The sequence below is a fragment of the Falco biarmicus genome, chromosome 4 (assembly GCF_023638135.1).
Source record: "Falco biarmicus isolate bFalBia1 chromosome 4, bFalBia1.pri, whole genome shotgun sequence".
NCBI lineage: Eukaryota > Metazoa > Chordata > Aves > Falconiformes > Falconidae > Falco > Falco biarmicus.
This window is the reverse complement of record NC_079291.1, coordinates 20314552-20338093: the sequence shown is the minus strand read 5'-3', so window position 1 is coordinate 20338093 and position 23542 is coordinate 20314552. Positions and strand designations below refer to the sequence as shown.

At 39.9% G+C, this 23542-nt stretch overlaps 1 protein-coding gene across 8 annotated transcripts in view; it reads right to left on the bottom strand.

Moving 5' to 3' along the window:
• Nucleotides 1-23542, bottom strand: part of LOC130148136 (dual specificity calcium/calmodulin-dependent 3',5'-cyclic nucleotide phosphodiesterase 1C-like) — a 371754-nt gene that overhangs the window by 15718 nt on the left and 332494 nt on the right. For 7 of the 8 annotated variants that reach the window (XM_056336358.1, XM_056336351.1, XM_056336355.1 and 4 more), the window contains one exon: nucleotides 21756-21830. In XM_056336358.1, coding sequence (XP_056192333.1) covers nucleotides 21756-21830 — 75 coding nt within the window. Of the gene's footprint in view, nucleotides 1-1346; nucleotides 8707-21755; nucleotides 21831-23542 lie in introns of those variants that run through there. The other variant, XM_056336357.1, reaches the window with a different exon arrangement.

Sequence of the window (23542 nt, the reverse complement as noted above, 5' to 3'; positions counted from 1 at the left end):
ACCTATGAACTGCCAGATCTCAGAAACCTTCCCCTTTAGCTACCTCCATGTCCTCACAGAACTGGCAGTTCCCAGTTTTATTGCCCCGCACGGCTCTGAAGGCAGTTACACGGCACTTACCTTGCTTCTGTGGCAGTTCAGCAAGTGGCTGGCATCCCTGTGGGAACCATTGGTTGGTAACAGCTCCAGGCATTTATGCCACTGGCTATACACACCAGAGAAAGGACTCTGATACTGTATTTGCAAGCAGAGGTGAGACACCCAAATCATTGGATGGCTTTTCCAAACCAACTTTTCTCCCTTCTTGCTTATGTGGCCGTCAGTATTTTTGATTTGAAGATCACAGTCAGCTACATCAACACCCTCAATATCTCACAGAAGTTTGGCAGCTTGGCTTCATCTCTACTTGCGCTGGGCTGGAGGCACGTGCAGACTCAAATCAAGCCAGTAAGGTATAAGAATACAAGCAGGTACAGTGGCGAGCACATTGCATGTTCTTGAGGAAATCAATACCAGTGAACTTCCCAGGGAGGAAAGGAGTGGATTAGAACTGGAATTTCAGGCAAAAAGGAATGCATAAAGCCTTTCACGCCTGTATTGAACATCTCTGAATTTTACATCCTCAGAATGAATGGCTTGGTCTTTGTCACTCTTTATCATAATTTTTTACTTTTTTAAGGAAAAGATCAAATAGAAAAACAGCGACGGTATGGGAAAATCCTGGTCACTACCTGTGTGGCATGGTAACTACAGCACAGACACCACTCAAGTCTACCTGTGGAATAAGATACCTTGTAGAAGGTGCTACACAGAGATGTAGCTGAAATGCTGTGAAAGGAGGTCTATAAGCAAGATTGAACACTGGACAGCAGCCCTGTGAGATCGATGCTTATACTTCAAGTGGCACAGAAAAAAAAATAAAAAATCACACAAGCAAGTATTTCAGTGGGCATGAGTGTGGTGTGTTGTTGTTGGGTTAGATGCTCATATTGACTGTGATTTCAGCCAAAATAGAAAAAGGGAAGGGTGAAGTTGACATGTCTAATCCCCAAACAGGTAAATACCTCGGAGTCCTTAAATAAGCTATTTGAATTATCTACATCAACTTCCCTACGTTTAGAATTTAGGAAAAGCCACTAGCTGCTCCTCACAGGGGCAGGTGGTGAGCAATGACTGCTGCCCAAGCAATATTCCCACCATGCTTAAAAAAAAAAAAAAAAAAAAAAAAAAAAAGTTGATTATTACTAATACTCTATGGGGAGTTGGACACTGGAAAGCAAATGGCAAGTGCCATGCCTGGATCAGATGTAGAAAGCACCAGAACAAAATCAACCCTTCTACAACTTTTAATGCAAATGAAACAGAGACCTCATTGTCTTTATTTGGTAATAGGATGAACATACATGGACTCAAGTTACAGAAAAACTGGAACGTTGGAAAATGTTTTATACATTTAGAGACCACAAGCCTCTCCTTTCAAATAAGGAACTAACAATAAATACTTATTGTTTAAAATTATTCTCAGAACAGTTGAGAATACTTGGCATTACATGGCATTGTTCATTTCAGCTTTGCATTTTTTATTTCCTTATGGGTCTTCACAAACCAAACAGGTGTTTGGTTTTTTTTTTTCATTACCCTACCCACCCAGCCCAGGAACATACTTGCACTGAGTTTTGCTTTCAGCATGTATTTTAACTTGTTTTCTATACCCTGGTGCAAAATAGTGTAACAACCTGCCTCTTCCTCAAAAAATGTAGGAGAACAGGTGTCTGTTGTTTATTTTAGCTCAGTTCAAGAAAGACCTCTCCACTATCAGTTCTGCTAATATAAGCATACTCTAAAGTTTATGTTCAACTTCATACATAGGATTCCTTGCAGAATGCCAGCTGAGAAAAGGTTATTATACAAGACCAAGATCCTTGAGTTTGGTTAGTTTCCCCTTATCCTTCCAACCAATAGATTTAATAGATTTAATGTTTCTTAACTTTGTTTAGGACCTGTCACTGTAGGGTTAACCACAAGAGCAGTGAAATCTACTGTCACAGATAAGCCACAATGTCCACCCTTCCCCCCTGCTGAAGGTAGTCAGTGCACTAAGGTATGACTTTGATTGAAGTGCCTACCAGAAGCAGCATCATCAGAACAAAGAGAGAGATATATAGTCTTATTTAAACACATGGTGGTGGAAGCAGCTCCTACCACAGCAAAGGAAGACAGTGCCACCCTGATGCATTGGCTTTACACAGACTGCCCTGCACATAATTAGCTGTATATGTTTTGGTTATTTAAACTTTGGCCCCAGATGCTGCGGTGGGACCAGCAGGACTTTGCATGCAGCTTCCTTTGATTTCAGTGCAACTAAAAGAGTGATCAGGCCCTAAGTATTATTTTGCTCTAAGCTATGTTGCAAATGCAATGGCTTCAGTCTGTTGGGGAGGAATGGGGAGGAGAAAAGGGAAGGGAAATATTCCTGTGAGAATCTGGGCCTGTAGACAACCAGAAAGTCTGCTAAAAACCCAACCAGAACCCTACAATAAAAATAGCAAATATCTTAAAAAATTGCATATAAAAGTATATAAAAATATTATCCAAGCAAGAAGAAAAAGAAAATGCTCACTCTGTCATTCTACTGCTAGGTTTTATCACTAGAAAACCCCAATGGCCATAAGCAATTTTGTTTGATAGATGCAGTCCTACGACCACCGGCAGAGACAACGGGATTACGTGTATTCCTCCTACCACTGGATAGCTTCTAAAACCAGGGTGTTATGAGTACACAGCAGTCAATACGTACACACTTGAAAGAAATGGAAAGAACAAAAAATACCAAAAATTGTGCTGTGAGGCTTGCAAGTGAGTGCTGTCATGCTCTTAGGTATGAGGGTAAATAAATTCGCTGCAACCGAGCTTCAGGTTCTCAGCCAGCTTGCATGGAAGTAGCTCCATTTTCTTCTGCCTGGTGGTCAAGTCACCAGAGCAGTGAGAACTGATGCCTCAAAGATAGGCATGTGTCCCAGTCCTGCTTGGATACAGATCAGAGCCCTCTGTGCTTGCTGGGGATCAAAAGGGACATTGCAGCAACGAGAAGGCAATCTCAGCAAGTGGGAATGCACGGCCAGTGTTTCATTTTAACAGCAAATAATGGCATTGGCAGCCATCACGTGCCCTGCTCCTGCTTTGACCGGAGTAATCAGGGAATCTGGGATCACAAAACTTGTCTGCCTGTAGAAGCAGGGGGAGCATCGCTTTAGGATGCACACCTGCCACTAAACCGACTGGAGCAGACCTGCTCGCGCTGTGCGTAATACAAGTGTGGAACACCTCTGTACCCACTTCAGAGAGAGCTGAATTTACTCCTTCAGCTGTGAAAGCACGTTTTTTCCCCCTTCTTTCTACCTGGCCAGCACTGATGCCCACTCCCCAGAGTGATCTGCATGGAGTCAGTGCTGCAGGGCTCCTTCTCATCCTCAGCCAGCATGTTCCTGCTTTTGAGTGCTGATGTTCAGACACCGCACCAGCACAGCTCCGAGATCAGCATCAGTTCAACACATGCAGAAGCACAGGATCGCTCTGTTGTTTTTAATTATTGGGTGAGGTGATGGATTAAAAAAGCGTAAGAGAAAAGGACTGGATTATGCTGTCATTTGCTGAGGATAAATGGCTAACATATGCTATAGATCATCGGAGGATGATGAGTTTCATTATTATAAAATGAAATGTGAGGGAAAAGGAGCCAATAAGAAATATTTAAGACCATCTCATGGGTTCCTGGAGCTAGACTAGTTCATTCTAGTTGAAGCAAAAAAAAGGTACTGTCCTTGTCAGGTTCCATGATTTCTAATTTAAAAGATTATTGTGTTTTTTCATTTAAAGTCACGTTTGGGACCCACTGTAGAATTTGCAAGGATTAACAGCAAATTCAGGTGGTATTTGCCTTTAGCTAGGTGAGCTCAAGGACCTTCTGATTACAAAGCAGCATAGCACTATCAGCTGTCTAGTCAGAAATATTTTTGCTTCCACACTGAGCTTGTAAGACTTCGTAAGTACATATGCAAACTTCTGCATATTCAAAGGGTAGTTTGCAAAAACACCCCATACACCATTCTTCTCTGCCATAACCAACTACAGTTTGTTTATGCTTGAAAAAAGAAACATCGAGAAAAAGGAATTTACCTCCTTTATTCACCCACCAGGAACCAGGCTCCCAAATTCCAGATTCATTCTGATGCTCAACAACCTACTGTATTAATACATAGCGTATTTACACCAGCTGGAGCTATACAAAAGGCTGCACTTTTAGATAAGTATCAGTCTACCTAGATTGACTACTCTGAAATATGTTTTAAGTCTAAAATAGCAAAATTTCTTTTTTTAATCTACTATTTTATTATCAGCAAAAACAAATGTTGGCTGCTGGCACCTAACTTTTTTCTCAAATACGGAAAACATAATGACATCCATCATCTTTTTATAATTAAACATAGAAATCTAACCATATAACTTTGGAAAAAAAACCAACACAACTGTGTAGTTTGTAAGGAAAGCTGGTTGACTACGGCATTTTGACAGGTTTTTACATTTAAAAAAATAATTTAAAAAATAAGCAAATCCCTTCTTTCACATGTGTGAACACTTCTTGCAGAAGCACACAGTTCAAATCACTGACTGAGTACAGCCCAGAGAACTGTCACCCTTTCTGCTATTTAAATAATGAACAGGATAAAATGAGAGGGCTGAAGCACTGGCACAGGTCACCCAGAGAGGCGGTAGGTGCCCCATCCCTGGAAACATTCAGGGTCAGGTTGAATGGGGCTCAGAGCAACCTGACCTAGTTGAAGACGTCCCTGCTCACTGCAGTGGGGGTTGGACTAGATGACTTTTAAAGGTCTCTTCCAACCCCAAGTATTACAGTTCTGTGATACTATGAATCTTTAAAAACATATCACTTGTCTTTTTTTTTTTTTTTAATTATAGTGCATCCAGGAGTTCAAGCACTATATCACCATGAGTCAAAGGTCTGCTCGTTCCCAGCTACAGGGAAAAACCCTGACAGGGATTCTTGCAATGGTATCCCTCCCTGTTTTAAGTGCCTGGATTCTCCCTCTTGAGTTACACAAGAGTTTCTGGGAAGTAGAAGACACCTGATGCTCTTCCAGAAAGGCAGAGCTTTCTGAGAGTGCCAGCAGTCACTGCACAGAGGCAAGAGTACCGTCTTTATCTCACAGCTTCCCAGCCTGTGCCGCCCTCCATAAGAAGTGTCCTGGCAGCAGCAGCCCCCCTTTGTGCCTGCTGGTGGGTGCTCCCAAATAATTCTGTAGAATTTCAGCATGAGGCCAACAGTATTGGCCCTATATTTGCAGAATTTCTGACATATTCATTGCTTGCATAGTCTTACTGAGGATGGAAAAGGAAGGCATCTGAAAAATGGAATTTCTACACGTTGGGGGAAAGTTAGGTATGGATGTAAAACCAGAAAACCTTACTCGCTCTTTATAAACATAGGCCATTACCTGATGCACACCTAATCCTTTTCCACTTTTTTGTTTGTTTGTTTGTTTCCCTTTGTGGAATAAAATAAGAGAAAACAGTTCTGTAATATTTTTTTTTTAATTTTTATTTTTATTTACACAATTGCACAGTGTCTGATCTCTAGTTTAAGTGGGAGGTGTCTAAACATACCATTCCTTGGCTCACAATGCACTAGCACGATGCTGCAGAGTGTTCCAGGAGGTGTGGGGGCTGCAAAGGGGTACATAGGTGTGATCCTGGGAGGGGACCTCACAACAGATGCTTTCATCTGGCCTAGTCTCTTTGTAGGATTTCTATTTCTAGATTTCACTTTCACTTTATATATTTCCAAGCTGATAGAATCGGGGGGATTTTTTTTTTAATGTGACAACAAAAAATCCTAAAAAATGCTAATAATCCACTGTATCTTATTCAAATTATTTTAAAAGAGCAGGAGAAGGTTACAGCTAGCTCTGTCTGCCTGCATATTGCAAAACATTTTGCTGCATACCTGTGTGCTGAGATCAGTAACTTTGACTGTAAAATCTCTTCTAGAATGGCAGTTCTGATCTGCAGTCCCTGAGAGATGGCAAATCTACCACCTCCCTTCTTAGCTCCTGCCGGTGGTGAATAACCCTAACAATCAAGGAAAAACATTTTCCAGTCTGATTTCACACCTATGTGCCAGTGCATGAGAAACAAGAACTAACCAGCCGTGAATTAAGCAGTTAGGCTTTGCTGCCTGAAAGAATCACTCCCAGAAAGAAAGAAAATATATATCTCAGAAACAGATGAAAAAAATTATTTAGGTTTTAATAATAATAATAATAATAATAATTATTATTATTATTATTATTCTATTGTGTATAATCTAAGGCATCTTTAGTCTGTGCATTAGGTAAGGATAACTTACAAAATATTGACTAAATCATCCTGCACCTCTGACCAAACACGCTGTGAGCGTATGTTCCCCCTGACTTCAGGGAGAAGTCTGACTAAGCAGGGACTGAGTCACCGCTGCAGTATTTAGTTCTGCATTATTGATATTTCATCAATGTGCCTTCAAAGAGCCTGGTCAGGGCTGGAACTCATATCCTACAACTCTTATCAGGGCTGAATGCTGATGGAGGAGAGGGGAAGGGGAGGTGGAAAAGCGCTACATGGTGCCACAGCTCTCTGCCTGCCACACAACATGGAGTCTACTCAGCACTGTCCCCACGGCCACTGTCCTCCCAACACCCCACTTTCCTCAGAAAATCTACCCCAGAGCTCCCATTGAACCAGGAGCTCACAAGTGTGAACACTATGCGCCCTTATATTTATTCTAGTTAAATGAGCTGGTTCAGTGAAGCCAACTGCGAGTTCTAAGAACTGCAGGAGTTATTTTTGTAATTCTTCTGAAAACATGTGATTGAAGTGCAACCTTTTCACAGCATGAACCTAATCTAAATATCTAGCTTTGAACAAACTCAAACTGCGGTGTCCAAAAAAAGAATTCAAACTGTCTCTAGCCTCAATAATCAAAATCCCAGATACAAACACTCCTGAGTGAGAAGGTATTTGTGTTTAAATATGGATTTAGGCTGAGCTCACTGCTGTGATTTTTGCTAGTGTTGCGGGAAGCTCGTCCCTGTACATGCACAGTTCAATCAGCAACAGAGACCCAAGCTCTAATATAGGCTGGTGGTAAAGTCCTGTGCTTTTAAACATGAAAAGGAAACACCAAAGATTTACCTTCCTAAGTCCGTATTTTGCATGTTCTCTACATAGCAAAGAGCCATGACAGCAGTCTGATTCCTTGTAAAACACATATACGACTAACACAGCAAGACCTTATCCTGAACAAAAAGGAGTTAGGCATAAAAACAGTTGTATGTGTACGTACGGTCTTGATTTCCACGTAGACAGGTAAAATTACTTACAATTAACAGGATCGCTAACAAGATCCCAAGCCAGAAAAGCACTTACATACATTTGGCGTTTCTTATACAAAGATACCTTCCTGAATCAAGGCCTGAGCAAGTTAGTTTTTTAACATTTCTTCTTTAAAATGGGCCAAAATGATGGCTACTTTCCATGTGTCTAACTCCACTGGATGAGACAGTTTTATCCACCAAGTCCAGCGGTGTATTTAGGACACACTTGTTCATTTTGGTTTTGTCTGTCTGTACGTCTCCCAACAACGCTTTTCCTTTTATTTGGCCTGTCCATTCAGCCAGCGATAAAAGAAAGACTACACTGAGATGAAACTAAGAATTGATCCGTGTGATTCCCTGCTGCCCCCCTTCTCTTAGATCTTCAGGTCAAACAAAAAGCGGTTACTAGTAGCCCATGAACAAATGTAAGAGACAACTCATTATCTGAAATCTCAAGTTAAGGCAGGCACATCAAGCAGTACATTAGTACATGCTCTCAGAGTCTGACAACAAAATTTGCCCCAAGGAAATATTGTTTTCATTGATTATTCCTTTCCTATTACTAACTGCAAAAACAGAACAAAATCAAGGGTTGAGTGAGTCTGCCTGCTGTTTAGAAACAAAAACATTTTGCTATCATTGCATCATCTGGGAAAGACATCAAATCTTAACAAATGGTCAAACGACTCTACAAATTCACTATTCTTATTAATAAAATCTGTGGTGAGGTGAAAACTGATGTCAAATTCTGTCTACCAGCACCTTAGAAAAGGCTCTCAGGGAAAATAAAGAGTAAAGGTTAAGTATTATCAAGTTGGTTTTTTGTTTTTTTTTCCTAAATATTCTTTTGCATCACCCTAATGTTGGTGTCACAATCTGAGGCACAGCAAAGGGCAATACCAGCTTTTGAAGATGACTTATCTATTTGCTTTACCTGTCCAGAGGAATGGAACCATTTGCATCAGGAAATCACTACTTGTTTTGTTTGTTTTTTTGTTTTTTTTTTAACAAAAAACTTCCCAAAACAACAAAAAATGCACACATACACAAACAAACAAAAATAAACTGACCCAAAAAACCAAGGCCCCCACCCTAGAACCCAGAGTCATTAGCTGTGGAGTAGCCAGTGGGAGGAGGAGTGTTTTGAAAGTTGTTTAACGCCTTCCCCAGAAACTGGTCTTTGCAGAAGGAGGAGGAGAACGGGAATGAAGAAGCTCAGCTAAAATGATGAAAGAAATTTGCAGTCTCTTTTTTTTAATATATTTTTACTCTTCTGTATCTGAAATAAAAAAAGAAAAAAGAAAAAGAAAAGTGTCAAATACTGCTCTTCTTGCCTTTGTCCAAGGAACAGGTAATCTGGGAAAGAAAAAGAAGGGTATCAGTTTAGACAGCCTCATTTCCTCCAAGCAGTGTGGCTTTGCTTCACTGTTGAAAGGCTGCAAGGTGAGATCCACCAAAGCAATATCTTACTGGCTTGACTGGAAATATCATTCTGTCCTACACAAAGTGAAATCCATTGCTTTCTGACTAATCCAGTGAGAATTCAACCTTTGGCATCAATGGGATCATGCAACACAATCCAGCATGCTTAGATCAAGAGATCCTATTAGGCTTCTTTGCAGTAGGGCGCTCTGATCACCCTTGCTCACTAGCTCTTTCAGGACCTTTTTGTTCATGAAAGCAACAATGTTGTACATATGGTTTGACATGAAGAAAAGAAAATGCTCCAAACACAAAAGAACACTACCTTTTAAAAGCCTCTTTCTCCCCAAAAGGTTGCAATGAAAAGCACAGCCTTACGTATGGATAGGTGCCTGAGATCTAACAAAATATGTGTGTTTTACAATCTACTAGACTCCTCCATCAAATATTTATAAACCCTTGGCTTCATAATTAGCCTATATTTGACTAACAATATCCTGAATTTACAAAATAACTGTTTTCTATGTAGTTACACCACGAGTGCATCTTCACAATGAACAGATCTCCTTGAGGAAGAAATGTAGACAAGAAAGCTTTTTTCTTTATTTCTAGTGAAAGAGGACAGTTTATAATGACAGAGGAGACACTATCCAACCATCTTCATACCCTTAACCTAGAAATGCTCTGGAAAAGCTTCAAACAGGAACATGAATATTTTACTCTATATTGGCTGTCCCAACCGGTTAGCTGAATACACCTGGCACTCTGCTTAACTACTGCTATTCTGACAATGCTTATGTCAGCAGAGTTTGGAAAGTCTTTTGACTCAAAAAGCATTTGAAAGAGTCTCTCAACCAAGGAGATTCAGCCCAAGGAGAGATTGATTAATTTATCTGTAGGGCTGGCTATGCCTTGGAAGATGTGATAACATCAAAATCTCTTTAGGTCCCTTTCAGAAAACCAGTTTCTTTTGCCTTCAATAATATATTGCCTTTTTTTTTTTTTTTTTTTAGGTCCTATTTTGGCAAAGGAAAAAAGGAAAAACAAAGAACTAAAGCTTTGCTGCTGGATTGCATTATCTCTGATGAATGTATACAGAGGCTGCACAGATCTGCTAGGGAGTTGGTATCATTTTCTTCTACTGTATAGTTCACGGGGGACTTCTCCTTTCAGGATGGTCTCCTGTAAGTTGCTACCACATTATCTTGTTCACTGATGCAATTCTAAGACACTGTTCTAAGGAATTAGGCTTTCAGCATTTCATTGGATTTATTTAGACTGAATTGCACATTCCCAACACTACCGACAGCATAACCTACAACGGGCAATAGTAACAGCCATAACAACAGTACTACACTTCCTTGATGTCTCCTATCTAAAAAGTTCAGCCTGATTTACTGTTATTAACAGGATCATAACAATCTGGTGAGACGTATCATTAGCAGTATTTTAAAGAGAAAACACTGACCCAGAATGAAAGGTAATTGTTTGGGACACATGGACTAAATTACATCCTTAAGCAGTAATTATTTCTGAATCTCTTAAATGATCTGCTGAATCACACCAGGAATCTGAAACAGAGCTCGAAGTATCACCCAGCATGCCCTCCCCTTCCTATGCCATTCACACTCAGAAGACTTAACCCCTCCCATCGCTGTTAATGAAACAAGGAAAAATGCAGTGTTTTTCCAGACTCTAGAAGTTCCCTGTGGAGAACTGAGTCATATATTGCTTTTTGCTTCCGTTAGCCACATCATCAGCTCCAGTGAAAACATTCCAGTACAGCATTACTTTAAATTGTTTTTCTACTTGGTGGAGCAGATGTGTTGGTTTCCTAGCTGAATTTGCTTTTCGATACAATACAATGGATATGCCCTACAACTACCTTAACCTTGGATGTGATTCAGTCTCTTTCTCATTTCAGCACAACAGTTCCAGTGCAAATATTAGTATGGATCAACAGAGGTAATTGAAAGAGGAAAAAGAATGAATATGCAGCACTCAGTACGCAGGAAGACTAAGGAGTTCACTCAGCATATACTGAATTTCATTATCTGAAATAGCCTCATCTGAATGCACATCTTGGTCCTTCAGTGTCACTGACGAGTTTATATTGTTTGTCAAGGTTGAGCATTGGTCCTACTCTTGATCACTAATGCAAATACCAGTGACTTCACAGCTCTTCATGTGACACCAGCACCCACTTGGAAGAGATTAAGACCATTTCTGCTATCGGCTTGTAGTTTTATACTAAGGCATTTTTAACTTGTGTTTGTTGGACTGTGAAGGTATACGTTTACTATGTTACGTCTGACGTACTGAAGCAAAAATACACTGCGGTTCGTCTTTTCCTTCACACAGAATTACTCAGTGTACAACTGTATCCATACAGCAAGGAAGCTGGCTGTCAGATTTGCACAATCAGTGATTAATCTCATACATTTCCCCCTCTTTTTGTGATAAAACCAGTGCTTTGGAGTCCAAGGCCTTACAAGAACTACCCATTTTAAGAGCTGGCATTTATTATGCCTGTCTCATGCAAACTTTCACAATCTGCTACCCAGCTGGAGAACAGGAACAGAGCCCCAGAGGCATTTAGACTGAGGTGAAAGTTTAGACTAACTCAAAACCTACACCTGTTCTGTAATGACTCACGCTCCTCACTGAGGGTAAACCACAGGTGGGATGCTGGTTGTAACCAGCTGGAAGTGGAGAGCTGACTGCTCCCAGCACCGCTTCTGAAGGTGGCCAGCCCTGCTTCTGAAGGTGGCCAGCCCTGCTGCTCCAGCCCAACGCTTGCCCTTTCCCTCCATCCTTTCTTCCCCAGCTGCTGAAAGCACGGCCCTGCCCAAAGCGGGTTCAGGGCACCTTCTCACAGCCTCCAGTGCTGGGCCAGGCTGTCAGGACAAGACCAAATCCTGTGGTTTTCAAATTGCATTTAAAAGAAAACTCTGCTATTTTCTTGCCCAAAAATTAAATGCTGAATGCAGACTGCAAGACGGTGGTGTAATATGGACTCAGGATTTCATGGGCAGGGGTTTTTTCACATACTGCTTAGCTTGCTTGGCAGTCCCTGTCAACAGAAGTGTTTGTGAGGTTATCGTACGGTCCCTGTTTCCTCTGTTCAAATATGCATTCCTTCAGCTTTATAACCATACTTAATTATGAAGGAAGCGCAAGCTGATACCACAATTATCCAGGATTACACACTCAGATTTTCTTCCTAAGCAGGCTGTGGTAACCTTGCAGTTCACTTGTGAAAAAATAGTGCTTAGCATGAACAAATCTCATCTTCTTAGCATGCTGAATGAGCACTTCTACAGAACTCCACCACACCACCAAATAATGTTGCCCATGAGGTGCTATTACCCCAAGATAATTTTTAGTTACAGTTTTAAAACACAGAAAAAGCAAAAGAAGAGAGCCTCAGTTAACCATATTCATTCAGTCCATTCCTTACTGAGCTCCCTATGGTGATGACTTTTCATGCTTTTATGATGTAACATCATAAAGCCATCAACCAAAAGAAATCAGCATATAATTACATTAAAATGAACATTTTCATGTTTTACTTATTTTATTCTTGAAAATTTTAGGGGCAAAAATGAATCCTACTGTTTTTTTCAATTCTATTAAAATCAGATTCTCTTTTCACATCCAAAAACCTGTGTGCAACACAGGCTGTCAGTGTTACGTATTAACATAAACAGCAGAAATCAGAAGGGCTGCACTTGAAGGGAAGTTAAATACACAAAGTTTATGCATGGTATGACTTTTAAGCCTGAAAAGGGAGAGCTGCAGAAAGAATCTAATAAAAGGTAAATGAAATTATGAGTGGCACTAAGAATGTGAATAGGGAGCAATTACTGTTTCTCATAGTCCAAAATGGGGGTTATGAAATGAAATTATCAAGCAGTAAATTTGAAACCAACAAATAGATGTGAATTTTCATATGATGCCTAAGTAAATTTTGAATTGTGTTGCTTCAGTGCCCAGTACACAAAAAAGCACCAGGGATCTAAAGATAATTAGACAAAGTAATGGAAGAAAAATCCATCAGAGGCTATCCAAGTCAAAGATTTGACCTCTGCCTTAGCTCTTGGGAAGGCAGAAAGCCGCAGAGGGGAGGCGTCACTCTGGTTTTGTTCTTTGTTCATTAAGATCTCTGCTACAGAATGTTGTCACATAGGTAATGGAGAGCTAAAGGGACTTTTAGTCTGACCCAGCATGGTGGTTCAAGCTTTCCTAGGAAAGCTGACATGGTGTTTGAAAGTAGCTTCCACCCTCACCTATTAAAAGCTTAGGCTTTTCAGGATAAGACTATTCCAAACTCTTCTCACTCAGCAACCTGCTTCATACAAGCACTGGGTGAAATAACAGCAGAAATGACAAATTGTTGTTTAGCAATTGATAACAGAATGATTACTGATGCAATGCAAAATGAGGGGAAATAATAGTCTGAGTAAATGTGTCTCAGATAACCCATAATCAAAAAGGTAGTTATCCTTACTACTACAAATGATGCAAGTATTTGCAGCTGGTGGGGCAGATCACTAAATCTGCCACTTTTAATTCCTTTTGTGGACTCACTCAGCATCTTGCAGGAGTGACCTTTTGATTTTGTAAGCTTGTTCCCAAAAGGCTGGGTCTTTCCTGTCTCTCCTGAAACGCTAAAGTGTGCTCGGTTGTAACCTGTCCCCATCTGAAAAGCACTGCTAGAGCTACTCCTAGCACTCAGAATAAAATGAAGACGTCGAAAATCTCAGTGCTCAGTTCTCAGCACTGGATGATTCTGTCTCCTACTAAAGACATTTGAAAGCCTTTTTCAAACAAAACTAAGACCACAAAGAAATAAATTCTGCATATTTATGCTATTCTTTTGCTTCTGTTGCACCAGAGATGAGTGAGGCCTAAGAAACAAAGTTCAGAAGATCAGTGAAATGAAGAAAGATGTGTTATAAGTTAATTCATATCTGTTATCTTTTTAATGGATGAGAAATTTTAGAGTCATTATTTTTTCCAAAGAAGACAATGTTACTCAAAGCTGCCTGTGTCCTGTTTAAAGCAAGGGAAAAGAAGAATAAATACTGTTGGGAAAAAGCTTTGAATACTTGTTTTGCAACTGAATATAAATACCATCATTCCTAATTTAGCAGATATCCAAGTGCTTAACATTCATTTTGTTAGGAGAAGAAATGACATTAGCATAGAAGGTATTCTGATTTTTGAGCTTTGGCACATAATTATCTCTAAAACGTTTGTGACATCAAACAATTTCTAGTCCTGTTCACACTGGTGTTGAGTTTTATGTTTCCATGACAGCTTGTATTACACTTGACCTGAGATCACATCAGTGATGGAAGAAAGAGATTAACTTTGTTTTAATATATGTTGTTTGTTTACCAGCATATTATGGATATACATAACAGCAGAGAAAAACACAATTAATACATTGGCAAAAGTTTGGTTACACCAAATAAGGTTTGAGTTTCCTCAGTAAAACATATATGAAAGAACTTAGATACTTACAGGAATAAGTGCAAAAGCTTATTCTGTATTTGATAAACACAATTCAAAGGTCTGAACATTTTTGGGGTAAAAGCTAGACCATGGTTTTCATAAAGAGTTGTTCCATTGTGGATGGAAAAAAAAAAACCAGTGCTTTTCAAGGCACAAAAGGGATGAGCTGCCATAGGCAGAAGGATAAACGATATTAACAAAGTTTTCAGCCAAGTATATGAATCGGAATTTTGTAATTAGCACTCAGTGAATAACTTCTTCTTTGAGTGACTGACTGAAATGAAAAAAAAAAAGACAATTCTTAGCTCTGGGTCAGACGCAAGTAATTGCTTTCTTTCTTTCATGGAAAAAAGGATTGTTGGGGAGTGGGTTTTTTTGGGAGGAGAGGGGTGGAGAGGAAATGAAAGATCAAGCTGAGCTTTGCAACTAACTCAAACAAAAAATTATTTTTATCATTTACTTAAAGCTGGCTAAAATATGAAACATCATTTCAAAGGAAATATTCCAATTCTAGATTTTTTTCAGTGCCTCCTCAGTTTTTGACAATCACTTGTTTTGAATTAGACTTAAATTCCTAGATACTTTAGCCTGATTCAAAATAGCATTTTTCAACTAGCACCATTTGCTAGTTTTCTTCTACATTTACCATTGCCTCCATGTCCCAGGTTTTGACATTAAGAATAGCAAAGCAGTGTTTTAGGAGAGAAAAGAATGAATTGCCTAGTGATGGCTTGATTAATAATAATTGGTAGAGATTACTATTGAGATAGGAGTTTCAGAAAAATAACCTCTAAATTGACTCTCTCTTCTCATTGTCCAGCTTCTCTGGACTGGATGGTACAGAACTGCAGCCCAAGAAGCTGGAGAGGACTGATGTCCCTTTGCCTCTACCCCCAGGGACAGACCATGTAGGAGGTCCAGCACACAAAGCAAAAGGCATGAAGGCACCCACCAAGTACCCAGCTGGCAATCTGTAGACTGCAGTCTTTACATTTGTATTCCCATACATTTGACTGAGATTTCTTCCTTCATAACACTTCTACTTGTCAGAGTCCCTAAAACTAAAGCTAAAGCTTTTAAAGATGACCTAAAGCTAAAGGTCATCAACCACTTTTGAGGAGCCATTTCATATTCTTCCTCCCCTTCAGTCATCCCCTTCAGACATGATCTTGTTTCTCTTTCAGAGCTAAGTATTGCATGGGGAAAGAGGCTTGACTGTCACTGGATTGAACATAAATTCATGTAGCTGAGAAGCAAGAAGGACTCTCTTCTTGCTAAAGCAGAGAATTTATATACATCATTTCACAAGCAAATTATCCTAAATGGGGCAAGGACTGTAACAGAAGCAAGGTCAGAACTCCACTCCCTGACTGGTACAAAATCAAGGAAGAATTTCCACAACATGCTGCCTAAGTTACACATTCCTCCGTGCCTCTAAGACCATGGATGTTACCCCCAAGGAGTAATACAGCTATATGTTATCTCTGAGCAGAACTATATTTAAAAAACCACAAAAAAGTGTTCCCCATAAAATCAACTACTCAAAAGAACTACTTAAGTACCTACAGTGATTCTTTTATTTACTGTGCATCTGAAGTAAATATTCCGAATAGTCACTTAAATCTGAAATCAAGCCAAATGCTATTATATCTGTGACTTCATGTAAAGTAGAAACAAAAAGCAATCAAGCATCCCAAGGACTTATTAACAACCTGGCATGGCTTGAACAATGGAAAGCAGGCTAAAAAAGAGATACATGAAAGTCTCAAAGGAAAACCAGGTGCTTTCTGTAAGATTTACACACACACTCACAAAACCAACAAGTTGCAAAATCATCTGCATAATTATACAAGGTACCTTTTTACATATTCCCCATACTCTCATTGAGCGTGCATGCCATGGTGATGTAACGTTTCCAAGGTCTGGATGCTAACAATGTATTTTGCATTTAGCTTTAAAGATCACATCACATCATGTTCATCTATTTGATAGTAAAACTGCATAAAACCTTCTTCAGAGTACATGTCTATGCAAATTCCAGCTTGCCGCAGGTGCCACTTGCTAAATTAGGCACACTCATTTTTTCCAAAAGAGCACAAAAAGGATCTTAAAAAGCACAGAAGCCTTCCCCCCCTCCAGTTATCCTATATTACACTACTATGGAGCAATTGTTCAGCAGAGATAAATTATGGTGAAATATGTCTTTCTGGATAGCAAAATGCCTTAATGCTTTTAAGCAAGTTTTCCAGAAGGTATCAGTACAATGCCTTCCAATTTCTAACTTGGGGCAATAACCTCTAATGTAATTCAAATAACAGACCATAAAGAGAAGTAAGAAAAGGAAGGAAATTGTCTTTAGAAGTAGTCTTAGATTATTGTAATTCCAATTTGCCACTGCTGCTGGATTCTGACACATAATATCAAAAGCACTATTCAGGCAGCAAGGAAGAACCCAATGTGTTTGCCTTACAAACTGAAATGGTCTTTTCACTTCCGACAATAACGGAGAAATCAGCCTATCTTTTGAGGCAGAAATAGAAATGGCGCCATTATTTATTTGGCCTGAAATGTACCTTTTTACCTTTCTCAAGAAGATATAGACCAGGGGTCCTCAAACTACGGCCTGCGGGCCAGATACAGCCCCCCAGGGTCCTCAATCCAGCCCCGGGTATTTACAGAACCCCCTGCCCCTCCCCCCCCCCACCCTGCCGGGGGTTGGGGGGGAAACCAAGCAGCACAGATGACTGCCTGCCACTTCATCCACGCACCGGCCCCCTGGTTAAAGAGTTTAAGGACCCCTGGTACAGACAAATGCTTGAGTAATTTATCTAAAACAACATTGCATCATTTAAAACAACAAATTTCAAATTAATGAGCAGGGGTTTGTTAGAAGAGACAATTCTTAAATGGTTGTACAGCTCTGCAAAAAGCTGCATTCTCCTTAGATGAAGCTGAGAAGAATCTTGTTAATTCAGCTCTGTCTGGGATAATTGTGGAGCCATCATCATGACTCCTTCACAGCACCATGTTCCCATACAAAAGGCATTCTCAGATAACAACATTCTGTGTTAGCTACTCTGCCACTCGATTTTTGGGGACAGCTGGGGCAAAAAGAAATGAAGTCCCAGTACTTTACCTTTATAATGAGGGAGTTTTCCACTTACTGATCAAGGAATGATTGTCACAAAAAATTAAGACCAAAAGACAGCCTTACATGCTGGCCTGGGCAATGTACAGAACATGTAGGAAAGGCTTGTAACTACTGTTAGGCAACAGTATAGGTTAACAAAAACATAGTAAAGCAAGCTAAAACCTCAGTTAATGGTAAGCCTGCTATGAAATCTTAATCGAGTCTCTATATTTAAAGGCTACATATTTTATATTATATTCTGTTGAATCTATGCTATTCTATTCTATTACGTTGCACTGCATAGAGGAGTGCATTATTGAAACGATGACCTGTCAAAACGCAGGGTTACAATCTGACCACGAGGTGGGAGCATTGCTCATCACATATACCCAGGGCACGTTAGGCTTTCCCTCTACGTACTAGCTGTTGAAGGTAAAATATCCTATATATTACTGTGTTATAACCTGCAAATGTGCATGTTACCTAGAATAATAAGTTCCCAGGACAATCACAAAAAAGAACCTTTTAACTGTCTGTAATTGTTAGCTGAAAAATAATGTTTGAATAAACTGTGTTTTGGTCCTTGGAACAGAGTTGCTCTGAAACCTTTCTATTAACACTGCAGAATCTTTTCCCAGTAGGAAAAAATGAGGAGGTGGTAGAGATAACCTGTGAAAGTGGTAATCATAGAATTATACACTAGTTTGAGTTGGAAGGGACCTTTAAAGGTCATCTAGTCCGACCACCCAGCAATAAGGAGGGACGTCTTCAATTACGTCAGGTTGCTCAGAGCCCCATCCAGCCTGACCTTGAATGTTTCCAGGGATGAGGCACCTACTACCTCTCTGGGCAACCTGAGCCAGTGTTTCACAACCTTCATTATAAAAAACTTCTTCCTTATATCTAGTCTGAAATAGAGAAGAATAATTTTCTCATTTGTTGTTAGTTTTGTGAGCAGAAAAAAATTGCAAACCCAGAAAGTTTGTGGATGTAGATAAAAATTACTTCCATGTGACTGCTTACAATTTTCCATTCAAAGTGTTGAAAAGCAACTATTTCACATGGGAAAATCAGGTTTTCCAAAATGGTTTAATAATGTCCTATCCCACAGGAAACATTTGATGAACTACTTGTGCTGATGATGTCCCCAATACAGGGTTGTGTCTTTATGTGGGAAATGGCAGCCCCATACCTTTTTCTCAGAACTGAAAGGGCAGTAGCAACTAAAAAGCAGTATCTCCCACAGAAAAAAGGCCAGTAATACAAATATGAGATTAACATGAGAAGGAGACTAGCCCATGTTCAAGAGACTTGCACAGGATTTTGAAGCAGTTAAGACTGAAATCTAATGCATGACTGTAGCTTACATAGCCATCCTCAAGCCAGCTTTAAAGCAGTTGGCTTTGGTACAGATAGACTAGTCGAATGAAGCTCTGGCCAGATGCATACGTAGCTCCTCGCTGTCTCAGCCAGCATGATCCCTGTTCCTGGAGACATGCCCACTTAACTATTCTTGGGTAGCTTCAAGGTAACTCTGACACAGAAGATACATTTCACACCTGTGACTACAGTGTAGACATGCAGCTTCAGTGTCTTCATGTCCACATGAGACAGTTATTCTATGTGTCCCTGGCCACTTGGTTCCCCATGTAGTAGAAGGGCAAATGCATTAGAGACATTTCGGCATGCATGTATTCCTGTAACAAGATACTACAACAACTTCCTTTGTATATACTCAAAAAGCAACTTGGACACAGGTCCTGCAAAGATTTATGCAACATACACTCTAGCTTTCTTCTCTGGGTGCAGGATGCCTGCACAGTAGGACAGGGTAGGAGACTGACCTCAGTAGGAGACTGACCTCAGTTGGGTGCAGGGTGCTAGCTGATGCTAATGGGTGGCTGTGCAAAAGTTAAAGCCCTTATGGCAAATTTACCCAAATAGGCACCTGTTTAACACAAATACACTCCTGCTACATACTGAACAGAGGCTGTAAAACCCAAGTACCCTTGCCCCTGCAAAAAATCCAAGCTGAGTTTCACCCACCAGAAAACTACATGTAGTGAGTGCATTATAGCTGTAACCTCAATCTTTCTAACTTCCCCGCTTAATCTTTTTTTCCCCAGCATGTGAAAGACCATGTATTGGCACGTGAGAAAGCATATGCTCGGGTAAACATCTCAGTAGTCTGCAAACAGCTATGTATTATCCATGGATAATGTTCCTTTCTCCACATCCCTCACGTGGCCGGTAAGGAGATTTGCTCTGGGAGTGAGTAATAGAACAGGTTGTGTAGCATTTATCAAAACAGAAGTGCCACCCTAGGGCTTTCCTTTCTGTGGTACAGCATTCACAATTTTTCTCCTGTTTTCTATTAATGAGATTGTTAGCTATAATCTGTCTCTACAGCATCTGAATGAAAGATATTCAGCCTACAAATTGTCCTTGCATGGTTACAGTTGCTTATTCACTGTAATCAACTGGTCCCAAGGTTCCTGTCTTTTCCTTAAGGGGATGAGCAGAACATTTGCTTACAGGAGAACAAATAGATATCAAATAACTAACACCACACAAAGACTAGTAGCTTGCAAGGAACAAAATTGACACTCTCAGTCTTCAAGTCAGGATGAAACATTCACTTCTTTGCCCTCCAGCCTAACTAAATAGGTGTCCCTAATCTTTCTGAGACTTAGGGAGCACGGGCCTTCAAATATAACCTCATCCTCAAAGTTAGGGATTCCTGCATCTACTCTCTTGGCTGAGCTGATACTCCTGAGTCCTCCTAAAGAAGCCCCAGTGTTTCTGCATCCCTCTGGTCCTGCCAGGGCTGCAGCCTTCCAGCACAGCCACTGCTCCACCATTACCCACCACAGTGGGGAGAGTGGCCAGTCTGACCATTAATTCTTCTGGGGCACCACACATATTCAAAAACATCTGAAGAGTCACATGTTATTTGAGTATTTTTGCTTAATTTCTGCATGACCGCAGAAAGTGTTGTGAATGGTACTTGTTCAAGACTGTTTTCCTGACAGATACTTAAGCGTGTAGATAATATCACCTCTTAACAACATAACTGAATCTTCCTGCCCTATTGTTGCTAAAAGCCCTCTTTAAAAAAGGTACATATTTGTGTGTCTGAAATTAATACATGCTTCTAGATGAATTTTTAGTTGAGGTATCACATTTTCTGATTATGTCTCATTTTGCTAAAGCATAGGAACTTTAAGTTATTTCTTAAAAGAAAGCAATAAAAGAAAACATGGTATAATAACTGCAGTACTTACAATGAGGCTATCTTTCCTGACCATTGAAACAAAATACTGTATTATTCACATTTAGGAATAGCTGTATTTCAGCGGATTTTACTGAGACATACTAAAGAAAGTGTTAGCTTTAATATTTGTTTCCATTTATTTTTCTATCTAATACTTTAGCCATCGATTTTGGAGCAATGTGGGTCCAGATACTAGCTCAGAGCCCTGTGGTACCTAGCTGAGGAGATGCAAAGGAGTAAATACGCCACAGACCTTACAGCTGGTTTTCCACTTTGCTGAGGCTACTGAAACTTCTGTGTACCTCTACGTTAGGATCAGACTCATTAGAAATTATTCTCAGATGCCCAAGAAACCCATCCCATGGCTTGGAATTGCTTCATTCCAACAACGTTTCAGCAAGATCCCTTTTCTACAGCATTGGTAATAGAACCCCTATGCTGATGTGCATGTACCTGCTTGTTTCCCACACCTGTGGTTCGACAGCGCTTGGCAAATTCCCCCTCAAACAACTAAGCCAAGAAAGCTTTGTGTTTGTATTGGTGTAGTATACAGTGCAGTCATGAAAAACAAGGACACCTTGTAAAGTTTTTTCTTAGCTCTGTTTTTTACATCTCCCATACAGCCTGGCCTAACAGAGTGCAGAATACAGCCCAAAGAAAGTCAGAAGAATAGAACCTCTCAGATCTGCATTTCCTATTAAGCAACTCTAATAATCCAGGATTTTTCTTGCAGGCACCCCACAAAAATTGATGGATAAGCCTTACCAGCAGAACAACTAAGTGGTGCTAAGCATTATGTGAAAAGGATGATTTTCCTCCAGAATGCCCCAATGGCTTCTTTTCAAGTCTAATGTCTGTTTCTGTTAAGTCTGTTTCTGGTTACCACACATTTTTTTGATTCTAGAATAACCTTCAGATGTTTAGTAAATAGTATATTGCATATAAAAATGGGTGACAAAATGTAATAAAATGTTGTCCTTACCATCTGTTCTCTTTGATTCATCCCCTACACTGGACTGATCTTTTTTGTCCAACTTATTGTCTTCCTTTAATTCACCTAAAAAGAAGCAATAAGAAACACTGTAAGCATTTTAATGCAGACTGCAGTTTATTAATACCTGTAACTCAATCAAATTGCAACATCCAAAGGAGATGTTCCTTAGGAGAAAAGGTCTGTATTCACAAGGAACTGGATTAAGAGATTTCCATAGAATAAAGCACCAGACAAAATTTATCCAACTCCTACAGAAAATCAAGCTTTACAATTTACTTCTAAATTTATTTTAATTGTTAACACTTTTTTTAAATGCACAAGCAAACTCGTGCTCCTCTGGTTGTCTGTAGGCCATTAAAAACCTGAGCACAACGTTAATTTCAAAATTAGGACTCTGACACACTTATGCTTTTAAAAGACTTCATCTTAAGTCTCTGCATTAAAGAACCACCTTAAACATCCCAAACAGTCCTACATAATCTTGTCTTACTTTCTCTTACCAGTTTCCTATACCCACAGATTCATTGGGGTGTCCTTTGATGACAGTATCAGGGAATAATCATCCTAGCATTGATCACTGGCTTTAGAGTCTCCGTAGCAAACCAGCAAAGCAAAGCCTTTGGAGAGTAATAGCTGATACAGAATGAAAATGGCAACTTGAGTTGGGGTGTGTTTTGTGAAGCCAGGAAGGTTAACCAGAGTCATTCTCATTTTCTGTCATCTATTAATTAGTCATACAGCAGATTACAGGAGACCTTCCCAGACCATCCCTTCATTGAATGAGAATGCCAAATGCAAGATCAAATGAAGAATAACTTAAAGGAAGAATTCTACCAGAATAGGGTTCTTTCAACTGCAGTGTCCAAACAGCAGCAAAGAAGGTGTCCTTCCTTCAGATGTCCAGAGAAGCAACAGCAGCCTGCCCAGATAGGAGCAGGCAGCTTGTCTTTTCCCCCTGGAGGAATAGTAGTGAATTTTTGACCCACACCTCAACACAAAAAGCTGTAAAAGTCTCACTCTAGAATTTTTTAAATGTGAGGTATGTTACAGGGCTGTATTAACGTGATGCTTATTCCATTTCTATTATTATTTTTGTTATTATAGCTACTTTCCAGCCTTTGGATCAAGATTATAGGCATTATGTGTTAAAGAGGATCTGATCTGCCTTCAAAATAGTCATGGCCAGTGGATATTTATTTTTGGAACCACCCAAAAAAAGAGAAATTGTAGAGAAGCAAGGTCTCCCTCTTCCACATTGTTCCCTGACCACTGGAGTATTTGTTATTCTTGGATGACAGGAGATCAATCTCTCCCTCTAATTAAGCTTCATCGTATTATAAAAGAGGAATCGTTTTCAAATCTTAAAATATTTAACAAGAGGGAAAAAACATGTCCTGATCAGTTCTCATTCAGAGTCAGAACTTTTCATGTATTCTTTTTCTAAGCTAACTGTGTGGGTGAGAGAAAAATGAAAGCAAGATGATACAGGACAAGCCGCAACCGGCTCAGCTGATCACACTGCCACTGACTTGGGCTCCCTGAACAGAGATCTAAAAGTAGCTCCAATCAGGGTCAAGGTATCTGCTTGATGAAGGTGGACTCTAAAAGAAGGACACTGTCTTCAGGAAATGACATTAAAATGTCTCTAGCAAAGCACAAAAGTCTCGCATTTCCTCCACCATCACGTGGCTGACAGTAATAATAAGCTAATAATGCTTTACTTGACCATTGCGTAAAGGAGTTGCTTGACACTTAAGTGTGTGCAGGAAAAGATT